This window comes from Eublepharis macularius, chromosome 6 (assembly GCF_028583425.1).
Source record: "Eublepharis macularius isolate TG4126 chromosome 6, MPM_Emac_v1.0, whole genome shotgun sequence".
In the NCBI taxonomy this organism is placed as follows: Eukaryota; Metazoa; Chordata; class Lepidosauria; order Squamata; family Eublepharidae; genus Eublepharis; species Eublepharis macularius.
Window position 1 is genome coordinate 110,373,791 of NC_072795.1, and position 16,320 is coordinate 110,390,110.

Here is a 16,320-nt window from a genome sequence, read left to right on the forward strand (position 1 = left end):
GTTGGAGCAGACACACTTAAGAGTCCCTCACCTATCACACGTGCTGTTTAAATAGTAATGGTAGAATAATGCTGTGAGCATAGGTACCTAAATAGCTACCCCTTTGCCCCCTGGTGTTCTGTCAAGGAAAATAGAGATTCATCTTAAATTTGCATACAAGTTAAAGTTACATACAATGATAAACGAAGTCTTTTTGTGTGTAACCTATTTTGGAAGGGCTTCAGAAACCCGAACCGTGCAGTTTGTGGTTTGTCGCATTTCACGAACCACGAACTTTCACTGCCCAGGTTCATGAACTGGTTTGTTTGATTCATGAAAATGTCACTTCCAGGCCAGCAGAAGGCCATTTCTGGGTCAGCAGAAGGTCTGCAAGAAGTCCATCCCCTGTTGCCTAGGAAACTGATTGATCGGTACCAGGCTGTTTGCAGTGACGAACCAGACGAACCAGCCTAAAATTCATAGCAGTTCATCAGAAATGAGCTCTGAAGAACCGCCGGTTCACAAATCACGAACCAGCATGGTTCATCACGAACTTTGGTTCATATTTCGGTTTGTGCCCATCTCTAGTTGAGAAGCCTAGCTTCCATTCACATCTTTCAGGTTGCGAGTTTCTATCTCTCGTGGCGTATAATATGCATGCTAGTCATCCTAACTCTTCATGAGCATTGTGTATGATGTAGTGGTAGTTCTTGGCAAGCTATGGTTTACAAATCAAAAAGCAGCCTTGTGGGTGTGGAATGCTTTCCTCCTCCTCTTCTGAGCAATTTCTTCTCCCTTCTATAGGACTAACCATGGCTTTGTAATTTTTATGTGCACCGTGGAAACCATGGTTAATCATGGTTTGCAAACCCAGTTCAGAACTCTGGTTTGAACTGATGTTCATATAACAAGAAAGGAAGGAGAGAGGATGAGCGTGTTCATAAAATTGGCTTCCAATTTGTGAATCTTGGTTTGTTGGCTAGTAATACCTAATTTGTTTTATCCTCCTCTTGCTACAAGGAGCACCAGTCAGCGTACTCGGTTCACCCATCTCCTTGTATTCCCCTAGCCACCCTGTGACCAGCTTAGGCTGAGAAAGAGTGAGTGACCCTAGGCCATCCAGCACACATGGCATAGTCTGATACTGTAACCATTGTGTCACGTCTGCACCAGGCTGAGTACTCTGTGTTCAAAGACATGCAAAAGGCATTTGTGATTAAAATGGTAGCGTGCAAAGCCTTAGGAAATAACCAGCCTGCTATTTTGTAGATTTTGCTAAAAAGTCACTCCTTAAGCCCTTGCTGTTTAAAGGAGAATGTTTTGACAAAGAGTCAAACCTGCCAGACAGAAGATAGCTTGGAGTAACTAGATGTCAGCATCTGGTTTTAAGGAAGTCTGAAGTTTCACCTGGATTTTGTTGTTATTAGTAAACCTCAAAGTACTGTGAATGGTGGTATTTATGGTTCTGATTTATGGGAAAGAAAATTATTCCTAATAGAACTTTATTAATTTCTTGGAGTCTTTGTGGCGATTATACAAATATTAATTTTGAAACCGTGCATTGCTTTTGCTTAGAAAGTTACAGAAGAGTATGGCCAGAATGAAACTCTAAGGCAACAGTATTTAGGCTCAAGGTTTTATTATGTTTAGGATTATGCTGTATTGAAACACATCAGTGTCCTCTGAAGTCTTTCTAAAATGGCCCCTCCCTTACACTACCATATCTTTATCTTTGAATTACCAATTACCCACAGTCATGAAAATGGGTGACATATGTTTATAGTAAAGTGCTGGTAGCATTTAAGTCATGTGCCCCCAAAAGTCTCTTATTCAGGTGCTGTTACAACAATATTGGTTGTATTTTTTAGGTAAATTTAGTTCCCCTGTTCCTATATATTCTACTGGACAGATAAAACACAAGTGAAAGCAGAAGAAAATGTTTTGTTTCACATTAAAAACAAGGTATTAAGTGCTGGTGTGGTAAAGCAGTTCTACAGTGCAGCCCAGCAGTTACAGTCTTCCTCCCTCAAGACTGAATACTTTATAACTCAACTAAACAAATAAACACTGAGGAGAAATTCTTTCTGCCTTTCCTCAGAAAGTTTTTCATGGTAGGAGATTTACTGGACCTGGTTCCCAAGACACAGGGTTCCTTAAAGGTGTAGGCTTTCACCTCCCAGTCCCTAGCTCTCAGAAATTTCCTGGGTAGATCTGGTACTTTTGGCTTTTGCTAATGTGCTTAATTGTCATTAAAAAATAAGCTTTCTCCCCTAAGCCCACTAGCATTCTACTTTCTGGTTAAGAGTGCGAGTGCGAGTACGAGACTCTAATCTGGAGAACCTGGAGGTCCCACTCCTCCACTTGAAGCCAGCTGGGTGACCTTGGGTCAGTCACAGCCTCTAGGAGCTCTCTCAGCCCAAACCACCTCACAGGGTGATTGTCATGAGGATAATAATAACATACTTTGTAAACCACTCTGAGTGGGTGTTAAGTTGTCCTGAAGGGCGGTATATGATTGTTGTTTTTGTTGTTGTTGTTAAGCTCTTATTTATAGTCCCACAACTGCCACTAACAACCCACAATCCCAGTTCTAATACAGGATTCTGCAGCAAATTCAAAATGGAATTTAGAAATGACTGCAGTAGCTTGGCCTTTGGATTGCTATCTGGAAGTCTCCAGCCCAACTCAACCGGGGATTTATTTTTCTGTATCGAGTTTGGCTGGTACTTATTCCAAGGAAACAAAACGTAGGCTATAACATTTTCCTCCGTGCAAAGGTTGTGCTTCTTTTAAAAGATTGCCAGCTTTCCTGTGTATGGTCTGGGCAAAATGTCTTGCCTTCTGTCTTTTTCCAGCCATGCTGTCCTGCACTCTGAATGATCATAATCTGTTTGTTCCCATTCATTTTAATCTATGTACCAGTTAGGGTTACCAGTCCCCTGCTCCCAGCCTCTGCCGACACTCACCTATCTGGCGGAGTGGTGGGGGAGGGAAGCATTAGAACGGGCCCAGGATCTTCCTTGTCACACTGAGAATGACATTCCCAGTGCAACATGGAAGTGAAAGCCCCTGAGTGGGGCTGATTTGATGAACATTAGCTCCTATCATCAAAAATACTGTTTTATGACCTCGTAAGTACTGGATGGGAAAACTACCAGGTTTGCTGAATAGCTGTGATTAAGATAGGTGGGTGAGGGGGGAAGTATAGCAGGGCATAGATGGGATTAGATAAGGGTTTCCTCAAGAAACCTCATTATCAACTGTCTCGGACTCATGTTCTGGTAGTTTTCCAGGCTCCCGCCCAGCTGGTATCCACTCTGGGCTAGGCAGTTCCTTGAAGTCATGAAGGGCGTTTATGATACTCCATCCATAAACTGCACTCTTATCATGAGGAAGGGGTCTGACTGCTAACCATAGTTTGCAGGGAGGGGGAGCACATATGTATAAGAATCATTTTAAAAGACTAGTACCAGGAGACTAGTGAAAACAAAATATGCAACAGATAAAAGCTATAAATAAGAAGGAAACAAAAATGGTGTTCTATATTTATAAAAATAACTTATCAATGAGACTACTTTTGGATCAAATTTCTGCTGTTTTATTTGTTCATGATTGTAAGTGTCTGTATTTCCTTCTAGCTCCTCAGAGGAACTTTGAAATTGCCTTCAAGATGTTTGATCTGAATGGTGATGGAGAAGTGGATATGGAAGAGTTTGAGCAGGTAAGTTTTCTTGGAGCTTTAGCTTATAAAAAAGACTAGTCTTATTCTGAATTACGTGCACAAATCATGTTACACTTTTGTAGCTGCACTGAAGTCGGAAGTTACGTTTTCTCTGCTTCTGATTGCTATATGTAGAACCTTTTCATTCTGTGTTTCTGTGAACAAATATGTCAACTTCAAAGTTCTGACTGTTAGCATCTCTCCCTGAAGAGATCTTAAGATGAAAGTCAGATGCGTGCATTATATGTTGGTAACATGTCTTATAACAGAGGATTTGTTGATTTGTCACTTTTTCGCTGCATAATTTAGCCTGTTAAATGTCTCCATTCTCTCATTTTTTGCACTATCAATTACCTCTGGGAGGGTGTGTGTGTGTTCAGAATTGAGGCATCTATGCATGACGACATGTACAGTCAAAATTCAAGTGAAGGCAATTCTGGTTCACAAGAATAGATTTTATGTGGTCATCAATTAGAGGCAAAGCCATCTCTCGATAGAAACCCCAGGCATATTTGGAAGTTTTTCCTTTCCATTTTACACACTTGAATCCTAAGATGCCTACAGATACTACAGAGGAAAAGCAATGAGAGTGTTTAATAAGACTACAACTTGGGCAAAATTCAGAAAAGCATTTGTTTGTGAGGAAAATAAGTGCATGCATTTTTCTAAAAAGTGAAATCTGAAGTAGATGCTTTTGTGAAGTTGTCTGCTTACTTTTCAAAGAGCATTAGTTTCCACCTTTTTTGTTAATATCTCACTTACAGTAAAATTAGACCTGCACAAGTGGATTTTAGGAAAATGGTTGTTAAAAGTATTGAGAAAACGGCCTGATTTCTACTGATGCAACACATTGCAAGTAGAAAATCCCAAAGCCAGCTTGTTGTATGTGTTAACGTACAATTAATTTATTTTGCTTTACATTAAGAATGTTTTAATTTGTCTTCGTTTGTGACAGAAAGGCAAATAGCGCTTTGAAAGTTTAATAAAATACCTTTAATTGTAAACAGAGAGAACTGCTCCAGAGCTAGAACAGCGACAGGGGTGAGGAGGAAAGGTGAAAGCATTTACAGAGGAAAGAGAACAATTAAGTTGGATACATGACAAGTAGAACCCAAAGGAATACTTTCAGAGAGGGAGAAATAAACAAGTTGTTTAGCATTTGTTTCAATTTCCATTAAGTTGCCCTGGCACAAAACAGCATCATGTTCTGTTGCTCGTGACTTATGTGGGCTAAAGATCCAATCAGTGTTTCTTTCTTGAAAACAACACATTGGAAATTTATTCAAGAGCAAGTTTAAGTGTGCCAAATTTGAGCTTCATTAGTTTGATCCTGTATTTTTAAACAATTGCCAAGCATTTTGTGTTGTAGCCAGGTCTCTGTTGTCTTTTGTCAGCCCTGGAATTAGGCAAGGGTTGACTGGGGAATAAAAACAGTATTGTTTTAAAGACAGGCCTTATGTGTCTGTACGCTGCATAAGAACGAAGGGAATGTTTATGTCCCCTGTTAGGAGCTCCTACCTGCGGGCTAAAAAAGCTCCTGAAAAGCAGTAATATGCGGCTGGTGTGCTGAGAACCTGTTTGCAGATCTGGTTTCAAGCCTGTGTTGGAAATACTTCAAAACACTTTATGCCACCCTATTGCTGCCCGCCTTCTGTATCTCTCCCACAGTGCAAAACCCAGGATTCAGTCAGGGTCTTACTCTGCAAGCCTTTATTCTCTTTTTCAAGAGACTATAGCTGCTTCAGAAGTTGCTCACTTTGAGGACCACTGGGTTGGATCTCACAGGTCCTTCCTGCTTTCCTGTAGTCTTTCCCTGGAAATACGGGAAGGCAGCCTTTATTATCAGCGAACAAATGGTTCAATACAATAGAAAAAGGCTAGCATAGAAATCCCACTCAACAGCTGCTGTGAACCACATAAGGGAGATAAGAAAGTGTTGTGTTTTGCCACTTGTTCACCATCATGCAGCATGAGATCTGGGATCAGTTTTTGAGTTTTGCAGTGATGTATGCGTGATGGAGAGTTTCCCGCCAGTATGGATGCAAGTCAGTTTTTAGTAGCTTTGCTGTTTCTGCAATTGGCCAAGGAGTCTTAAGGCATTCTAGTAGAGCGTCTGAAACATATAATGAACAGGTTATGGCTTTTCTATTCTGTGTGTATGATTGTGAGATGTATGTGCAAGGCATGCTTTATCCGTGTTCTTCTTCAACATACTTTAAAGACAGATACCATAATGTAACCCCTTTTGCATGCTAGGAACTCACACATTCATAACCCTTAATGTACTGCTTGATCCTACTTTGCTTTACTTTGAAATAAGTCTTGCTGAGTTCCTTACACTCAAGTAAGCCTGCATATGATTGCAGCCTAAGAATATCTGGTGGCAAGTTCCTGAATTCTTAGAGACACCATTCATTAGTGGCTGCTTGATACCTTCAGTATCTGAAACTTCTTTTTAGCTCCATGTAGTTATTAATATAAGATGTCTGCTTACACAAAACATTCTGAGGTCAAAATGTTTTATAAGAAGCTAGTCAACTTAAGTTTATTCAGGTGGAACAAACAAGAAATAACAGATATATGAATCAGCAAGATTTGAATCCAGTAGCACATTAAGGACCACAAGATTTCAAGGATATAAGCTTTCAGGAGTCAAACTCTGACATTATCTGATGAAGGGAGCTCATACCCTTGAAATCTTATTGATCCTTTTGATGCTAGTGGACTCTTACTGTTCCGCTGTAAACCAGTATGACTACCCATCTGAAACTTATCTTCATGGAAGATAAATGGATCCTTCTGTTAATGTATGTCACTGACTAATTTTTTTTAAAGCTTGCTTAATTTCTTTTTGTTGCTGAACTTCACTGAACTGTGTATGGGTTGGATCTGGACCAATTTTTCTGCTAACGGAAGACGTAGTAATTTACACCAATTCCCTCTCTCTGCTGCAGACCCCCATTTTGCCTCTCCTGCTGTTCCTGCCCCTTGAAAGCAGCATTTCAGGGATATCAGTGAGCTGCAACCAGGGGAGGTGGGGATGCAGGAACACTATTCCAGTGACACAAATGCCTTGCACGAGCAGAAAATTTAGTCCTTTGTTTGCTTGTTATGATGATTTCTTAGCCTTTCCCGAGAACAGTTCTGGGTGACCTACAGCCAGTTAAGAAATCAAAACTTCTGAGATTGAACAAATAACAATAACAAGTCATAAACACAACCTAAAATTGGCATGAGATAATACAAAAACAGTAAAACCCAGCAAGGCAAAGGTATAAAGCAATGCCAGAATTAAATAAACCTCAGTTGGGAGCCTGTTTCAAGTGGGTAGCCGTGCTGGTCTGCAGTAGAACAGCAGGATTAGAGTCCAGTGTAGGGTTGCCATTCCACCCACCCACCCCACTAGGAGAAGAGGATTCTCTGCTCTCCTGCCTCCTCTCACCTGACTAGTGGGGGTAAAAGCACTGGTGGGGAGAAGGCACAAACACACAGTGCGTATGTGCTTCCTCATTTTTCCATAAAATAACATCATTTGCTGGTGCAATGTGTAAGCTGTCTCACCAGGGAACAATTCACTAAGAATTGCTTCCAGAAGCAAACAACATCATTTTCTGGTGGGATAAAAGGGTGTGGGGATAAGTACCCCACTACCCCCCCCCCAGTTTGATCACTGTGGGACCTAGTACCCTTAGTCCAGTGGCACCTTAAAGACCAACAAATTTTTGAGGGTATAGGCTTTCGAGAGTCAAAGTTTGACTCTCAAAAGCTTATACCCTGAAAATCTTGTTGGTCTTTAAGGTGCCGCTAGACTCAGATCCTATAATTGAGATTGGCTAAATAAACATTGTTTAGATGACAGATTTAAACATTCCAGGTGGTGCCCTTAAAGAAAACTCTGCATCACACAAACCAGGAAGTTTGATTCTGACAAAGAAAGCTGTGCTTTTACTGGAGTCCTCCCCCACATCCCATTCCTCCTACTCAAATTATTTAGTGCCGTTGGCTATCAAAACATGCCCTTCAGGATTGTATCTGCTCTCCACTCTGCTAGGCAAAATGTAGCATACTGTGCCTACTAAATGAAAATTAACTTCCTGGTATTTGAATATTTAAAGTGGATCAGCCTGTGACCAATATGGAAAGTTTTCTTTTCCTTCATTGGAACAGACTATAGTCTTTGGACATGTTCCCATAATATGATTTTGGGTTTTCTTTTTCTTTTGCAACAACTCAGGGTAGGTAGCATTTAAATGTCACAGAATAAAAATGAACAAATCTCTAAAACAATTTCTTATTGAATCCCAGAATAAATGTAGGAATTTTGCCAAGGCATGAGGCATCAGACCTGCTAGTGCTTTCTGTTGATTACGTTTGTTTTCAACCTCTCCAGTTCTCCGCCCCATCACTCACCTCCCCCCTTTTTGCATGTGTGTCATCTTAGCGCTAGACACCAAATAATTTTTATCTACATATATTCATATTTACATTTGCAAATACATTGTAAGGGGTTTTTTGGCAGATTATATTCCTAATCGCTTGTTGATGATCTTTTATGGTGGCTGCCATCAAGATTCATCGCAGTTTGCCAGCTGCTGGTTTTATTTTGACCTTTGGGTGTTGGAACATATGGCCAGTTATTAATGTCTGCCAGAGCCTGTTCTCTTATTACAGACTTTGATCTCAGGGCAAGAATAATTTTGGAAGATTCCTGCAGAAATGATTGAATTCTGTCACAGAAACTTGATTTCTCTGGGTGTCTGTTTGTTTGATGATTGTATACATAACTGTACTTGCTTAATAATAATTTCTTCTGTGTTTATTTTTATGTTCCTGCAATGTAGCTTTGATTTCACTACAACAGACTTGAGGTCTGATCATTAGAGGCAAGAGTCCTCAAGGAAGGCACAGTAATAGGCTTTGGGAGATGTGAGCTCCTTCCTTGCTCTGCTTTACCTCTCCAGGTTTTATGCATGTCTTTGAATAGTAGGATCTCAAGATTATGCCATGATGAAAACAGATTTATCATGTCATGAATTTTAGATCCCCCTATTAAAAGATTAAGACTTTTAAGACATCAGAATGTCTCTAAGGCTTTTTTTGGAACCATCAATTTGGAAATTTAAGTGGAGCCTATAACCTAGTGGGCACCTCCAGTTGAGTAGGTCGGTGGGCCCATGAGCTGGGTTGCAATTTTTCTTTGGTTTTGGCTTTCTCAAACTTTTCCAAGCATGTTGCGATCTTGTACAACACTATGCATTTCTACCCTTTTCTTTAACTCTGCCAGGCTTGGGCGGGGCGGGGGGGGGGATCCAGTTGCCATCCATTCAGAATATCGTCTGTAAGAGACAGTGGCTTCTGAAAATAGGGTAGTTAACTATCCTGTCATTAAAGAATTCAAAACAAATTCAACTGCACCACAATGAAAACCCCTGTTGTCTTCAGTAAAGTGATTTTTACAGCAGAGATGCTGATTTGCAGGTATTCTGCGTAGCTTGTGTTCCATAACTGGTTTTCTTGACTTCTGCAATCTCTCAGGTTCAGAGCATCATTCGCTCCCAAACGAGCATGGGCATGCGTCACAGGGACCGTTCGACTACAGGGAACACCCTGAAGACTGGCTTTAATTCTGCGCTGACCACCTACTTTTTTGGAGCTGATCTGAAGGGGAAACTGACCATCTCTCACTTCCTGGATTTCCAGCGCAAACTTCAGCATGACATTTTGAAGCTTGAGGTAAGCGTCTGACATGCTAAGGTTTGGGGACTCCGCTGCTTACTGTACCGCTTGGCTTTGATTCCATCAACCAGCTGTCAGCTGTGGGAAAGATGAGATTTAGCCTTTGGAATTGATGAAAATGTTGAAGTCAATTAGTAATTACAGAGCAGGTCTACAAATCATATCAATACATATAATGTTGTATAAAGGCACCAGAATGCTAGATAGGGGGACTCAAAAGAAGGAACAATGGCATCTTTATTTTCTAGCACCCATCTGATTCAAATGTGGCTGGTACTTTTAAGGCTTGACAGGTAGCTAAAGTCACTTTGAAAATCAGTATTTTCATTCAGTGCAATGTTCATTTATCCTAATGAATCAAAGCCAGCATGGTATAGTGGTTAGTGTGTTGGACTAGGATTTTGGATGTCCAGGTTCAAACACTACTCTGTCAGTCAGTCACACATTCAACCTAACTCACCTTACAGGGTTGTTGTTAGGATAAAGTGGAGATGATAGGAATGATGCAAGTCACTTTGGGTCCCCTGTTGGGAAGAAAAATAGGGTAGAAATGAAGTAAATAAATAAATAAAGGCTCTCTGGGCTACAAATGTGTATCATTGCAGTCACCCAAACTTTGGATTCCACACATCCCACACTAGCTGCTAGCAGATTGCTCTGGTGTGGTTTGAATTGTCTGCTTGGTGCAAAACGGCACCTCTCTGCCAGAGCAAAATGTTCCAATGCTGTTGCCCCAAATACAGCATTCTCACTGGCCTCCTTACATCAGGTGTGAGATGTGTGAGATGCAGAATCAACTTTCCCCCAACTTTTTCCATGTGCACATAAGGCAGCCTTTTTTTGATGTAGTGGTTAAGAGCAGCAGGACTCTAATCTAGAGAACCAGGTTTGATTCCCCGCTCCTCTGCTTGAAGCCAGCTGGGTGACCTTGGGTCAGTCACAGCTTCTTGGTGCTCTCTCAGCCCCACTCACCTCACAGGATGATTGTTGTGAGGAATAACAACACACTTTGTAAACTGCTCTGAGTGTGGTATTAAGTTGTCCTGAAGGGCAGAATATAACTCAAATGTTATTATTGTTGCTGTTGTTGTCATTGCCACTGATGAGTCCTATGTGTGTGCAGATTCTTAGTCCTTAACTGCATCTTTCCCCCTCCTTTCCCCCTGGGCACTGATTGGTTGGATATCTGGTGGAAGCCATAACACTGTGTTGTTCTCAAACAGCTGTGGCGACCACTGTCTCCCTCCCCAGCTCTCCACACACATCTTTTCCCCCCTCTTTGACTAGGAGAAGCCAGAAACAGTCCTCAAGCAACTGAGCATCCATTCCCCTCCCCTCTTTTTTTAATTAGGGGAAAGTTGAAATGCTGCAACATTCATGCATTCTCCCCTTTTAAGCACAATGTCTGTCTGTTTCCCTGATCACTTCTTGGTTTTACTTTTTTATTTCCTTTATTTACAACCTGGGCTCATGTTCACAGTGATTTGGAAACAGGGATGGGGGACTTATTTCAAGAATCCACCTTCCCCATCCCAGAACATGGTCACATGATGTGAGGAGGCCAGTGAGAATGCTGTATTTTGGGCAACAGCATTTGAACATTTTGCTCTGGCAGAGAGGTGCTGTTCTGCGCCAAGCAGACAATTCAAACCACACCAGAGCAATCTGCTAGCAGCGATTGGAGCAAGCACAAAAAGTACTTTGTAGGTTCCCCCCACCCAGAACTCTCCCACCAGTTGCCTCGCCAGAATTTTAAATAAAAATGGTGGGCTTGGGACTGCCCAATCAGTGAATACAGGGACAGGGAGAAGCAGGGGGGCGGGGCTGGTGGACACACTGGGTTCCAACATTGCAATGTTACACTACATGCACTGATTTTTTTTTTTTTTTTAAAAGTGATGTTGGCTCCAGTCCCCCCCCCCCTCCAAAAAGGTGGCTTCAAACAGACGTATCTCAACTTGTCTGGAATAAGAAAGTAGACACCAAATTGCCTTGAGGTTGTGCAGTGCAGAGTGCCAGAAGCCCAAACCGATTCAGCACCGATCTACATGAATTCTCAGAAGTGCCGGCTTAAAGTATGCCATGTGAAATGGGCCTTTGAGCCTCCACTGTTGACAGGAAAAGTGTTAATTCCAGGGTGCATTGATTTCCAGAACGGCTATGAAGTACTAATGCTGTGGAATAAGACTGGTGAAGTCTCATTTGGATTACTTTGCCTAGCACTGATCATTAGTATGCCAAAATAACAGATTCTGGCTTGGCTGCAGCACAGCATTTTTTGTGGACAGAAGGATTTCTGCCTGCTGAGTATGAATTTCTTGCTGCAGCCCAAAATGATCCCCAGGAACAGCATTTTGGAATCACATTTTGGGCTGCAGAGGAAGGAGACCAAGCAAATGGCACCTTGTGCACAAAAATCCTTCCCTCAGTGGAAATGCTTAGCTTCTGTTGGGGAATGATACAACGAGAAAGCTTATTGTAGGAATCATAAGAACCTGACTTAAAAGGATGGAGAAGCTAGGCTATTTTTAGCTCCGTTTAAAAAAAGGAGGATGTGCGGCACTGTGACTTCGAAGAGAAGAACTGTATAAGTTACTAATGGGTGCAGGATAAAATGAATTTGACACCACTTGAGCTGTTGGTGCCACATTTCCTTTAAACACCTTTGGAGATCAGTTAACTTTGATTATATTTGTTACCTTCAAATCATCCCTGTGTGTAAGTAATTTTTTTTTTAAAAGAAGATACTGTGGAAACAGATAATAATACCTTGGCTCTAGCATTATTTTTCCAACTGCTAAAGCAAGGCATGAAGGTAGCACTTTTCTCCCTCACATTGTTCCCAGCAACTTGTATTCAGAGAGAATATTGCCCTTGAAAATGGAGTTTTTACTTAGCATGGCTAACTCTGTAGACATTCTTAACAGGCAAATTCATGGGGGCCAAGGTTAACGTGAATTTTCCCTTCTTGTGATTTTCTCACATAAATCATAAACAAAAATGTCTACTCAGAGAATGGCTGTCCTGTATCAAGGGTTTTTTTTAAAAAAACTGTGCATAATGACAGTATAACATAACACTATAATGGCAGGGTTACTTTGTGTTGGGGTTACATGGATCTCCTTTAGGTTTTCAAAGGATAGGTATGTTTTTTAAGTTAAAAGTTCAGTGTTTGGGGTTACTCTGTGCCAACACTGCATGTACACCATGTTGGGTTTCCTTTTGATTCTCTTTTTGTTTTTGTTTTTTTCCCCCATTGGTAACATCTTAGTGCTTGTGCCTTTAGCCGTCATAATAATTCATTTGGGCATACATAAAAATTAAAAAAGAGGATGGTGATGTGATGGCATCAGTGATGTTAATGATGATATCCACACCTCACCATGTAATCCTCTTTATTTCATGGTGGTGTGGACAGCCCCCACAGTGGAATTAAAAGCAGCATGTGGAAAGATAGGTGGCCAAAACCAGTCCTTGAGGAGCAAAGAGAGGAGTAAATCAACTGTGCAGAAAAGACACGTGACTTGAACTTTAAATCAGGATGCCAGAATCCCTGTTCCTTTATGTACAAGAACTGTGCTCCCACAGTCTACTATTCGAAGTTACACATCTCTTAATTTTACAGTTACATATAGGAGACCATTGGAATTTTAAAAGTACTTCATTTTCATGCATGCACCTTGCTTCCTAGGCCTTTCTTCCTTGTTCATCCTGTTCTGAGGAACTCTTCCCCTGCATGTCTCAGAGATTGGAAGAAAAAAAAGCTTGTGGGGGGTGGGAAATCTGCAGAACTGCTTCTTGCAGACTAAGTTACTTTCATGCATGACTTGAAAGCTGAAGGTTCAGTGCTTCTTTACATAACCTTTTTAATTGCTCATTAAGGTGCTGGAAACTGCTAGAGGCTGTTATTAATTCTATCATTCTGTTCCAGACTGCAGTGTATTTGCAAGGTCAACGATATGTTAGAAATATCTCTCAAACAGCTGGCATCCATGGGGATATTGTTGTCACCAAGAAGTATATTTTAACCTAGTTACTGCCCATTCATTTTTTTAAAAAATGGTCTCCAGGGGCAGGAGAAATGGGAAAATGGTGGGCCCAGGGATTTATCATAAATAATTTCTCTCTCGTTCCTCAAAATCACTTTTTGAGGAAAGTCTTCACTAAGCCCCACCATAGCTCCTCTTTCTCTGCTACTCTACTGCCTGATCCTTCATACTTTATCATGCTCCCAATTTGTTCTGCTCATCTGCTTAAACCTGTGTGTCCTATATTTGCCTCTGGAAGTGAAATGAATAAGTGACAATTTTATTTGTTAAAAAACCACCTCTGGTTTCATTTGAAGGGGAGTCTACCAGTAGCGAAGTAGTAACAAGCGTATTGTAGTAACAAGCCTATTGTAGATAACCGAGACCTTGGAGCACATGCCGCATAGGCAGGGAATATCTAAAGAAAAATAACATTATTGTATTGCCATGGTGGCTTAGAATAATTTCAAAACAATACAAGAAAGAGGGTTTGAGGTGGGACGTGGTTTCCAACTCATCTTTCACTGGTGGAGAAACTGAGAGAGAGATACTTCGGGGTATGGGATATTCAAGCTGGAGCTCATGCCGGAAGCGGTGTTCTCATACGTTGTAGATCAGGGTTCTCCAACATGGCACCCACTTGCTATTGGCTGCCCTCATTCAAATACTACCGGAGGATCAGGAGAACGCACTAAGGTTTCCATTAATCAGTAAGAGTCCAGTAGCACCTTTAAGACTAACCAATTTTATTGTAGCATAAGCTTTCGAGAATCAACTTGATTCTCGAAAGCTTATGCTACAATAAAATTGGTTAGTCTTAAAGGTGCTACTGGACTCTTTTTGATTTTGCTACTACAGACTAACACGGCTAACTCCTCTGGATCTATGTCCATTAATCAGTGGTTCCATTCTTCCTTCATCCTTTCCTTCATTTTGTACCATTTTCTCTTTCTCTCCCCGCTCTGGTTTTCCTTCCTTTCTTTTTATTCCTCCTCCTCTTGGAATTTTCTTCATTTCTTTTTATTTATTTATTTACATTATTTTTAGTTTGCCTTTTTCCCTCTGAGGAGGAGGACATCTTGGTGGGTGATTCCCACCCTCCAATCAGAGAGGCAGGAACAAAGTCTTTCCACTTCCTGTCTCCTTGGTGAGAGCCACCCATCTCCTCAATTCTTTCCCTGCCTCAACAAGGAGAGCAGTTTAGAATGGGCACTGTCTTACCTATTCATTTTTTCTTTCCTTCTTTTCAACTAACTTCTAACTCTAGATTCTTTTTTTGTGCCTGTCTTCAATTCCTTCTATTTCTTCACTAGTCTACTCTATTTTGTGTATCTACACAAAGAAACTTCAGGGAAAGACTGCTTTAGTCAAGAGAACTTACCAGCTGTGATGGTTATTCTCTCCAAATCTGACAGCATTACAGAGCATGTTTCCCAACCACTCCAAAATGGAAAGCTGTGAGGGCAGCAATAGCTTCCACTCTGAAGGAGAGTTAGAAGCCCCCCTCATTACTGTTCCCAGTAACAACACTAGTGCAATCGGCACAGATTGCACAGAGGCCACAGCAGTTGTCATCCACAGCGTGAAAAGATCAGAGGCTCAAAAGCGTGCCGAAAAGAAGCACCATTCCTCTGCACCCAAGAAAACTGTGGCAGCCATTTCTGGCCCCGCTGACTTGGGCAACCTTGCCAACCTACCGGAAGGTGGCTGCAAAGTGGTTTCCCCACATCCATAAGCCAATCAATGGGCGTTGGACCCAACAAGAGCCAGTCAAGCTGTTTTGCAGATCTACAAATGCCAATGACTCCAGGATCCGGTGCTGACGGCAAAGGTCTACCTGTGAGTCATGCGTTGGAATTGGGAACTGTGATATTATCTCCAGATTTCCTAACCTTGATTAGACAAACTGTGAGAGAAGAGATTGCCAATATTTGTCTGAGTGCTAAGGGAAAAGACAGATCTCCCTCCAGTTCATCCACCTGCCCTTTCCCTCCCAGGCAGGGAAATGCAGAAGGGGCAATTTCATATAAAGGGAAACCTAGCTGGCCCACTAAGGCAGTTGGAAAAGAAACCTATACTAGAAAATTAGAAAGAGAGATAACTCTCAGTGGGAAACAAGTTTATGCAGATAGTGAAGTCTAGAAGGCAGGTGGCATGGTATAGCTTATATATATATCCTGTCAGATATCAGAAGCTAAATAAGATCAGTACTTGGATGGCACTCCACCAAGGAAGACACTGCAGAGGAAGGCAATGGCAAATCACCTCTGCTTCCCACTTGCCTCGAAAGCCCCAGCAGAGGTCACTGTAAGTCAGTTGTGACTTGATGGTACTTTACACACAAAATATACAATATATTATGATATACAACATCCCAGACAAGGAAGAGGATGAGATAGAAGTCCTAGAACAATCCCTAAGATTCTTTAAATCAGAGGACTATCAGTATCTCCTGTTCAGCCTTGGATCTTCAGGAGAATCCATCAGAAGGAGAAATGGGGTTCATCCACCTCAGAACCCAAGGACAGACTGAATTCTTCCCAAGGTCAAGCATAGTGGAGAGGGTCTTCCCCTTCCCTTAAATGTTTTGAGAAGCAATTAAAGGCAGAATGAGCAAAACCTATGGCCAACAGGCAATTTCCAACCTTTATTGAGAAACCAAATTCTTTACCATCGTTTAATACTGAGTTTTTTCAAGTCCCAGTAGTGGATGCTCAAGTAGCAGCATTACAGTCATCTGGACTACTGTCAGAAGATGGTGAGGGCATGACCTGGGGACAGCCTAGACAAAAGGGCTGACTTCACCCTAAGAAAAGCTCATGAGGATACTTCAATGGCCGTCAAGGCCTCCTCCAT

The 16,320-nt window shown here is 41.5% G+C and overlaps 1 protein-coding gene across 1 annotated transcript in view; it reads left to right on the forward strand.

Annotated features, from left to right (window-relative positions):
* The window catches only part of MICU1 (mitochondrial calcium uptake 1), a 171,185-nt gene that overhangs the window by 99,303 nt on the left and 55,562 nt on the right, over positions 1–16,320 (forward strand). Inside the window, exons 7-8 of the mRNA XM_054983650.1 lie at positions 3,618–3,700; positions 9,236–9,433. Of these exons, the coding sequence (XP_054839625.1) occupies positions 3,618–3,700; positions 9,236–9,433 (281 nt within the window). The remainder of the gene's footprint in view (positions 1–3,617; positions 3,701–9,235; positions 9,434–16,320) is intronic.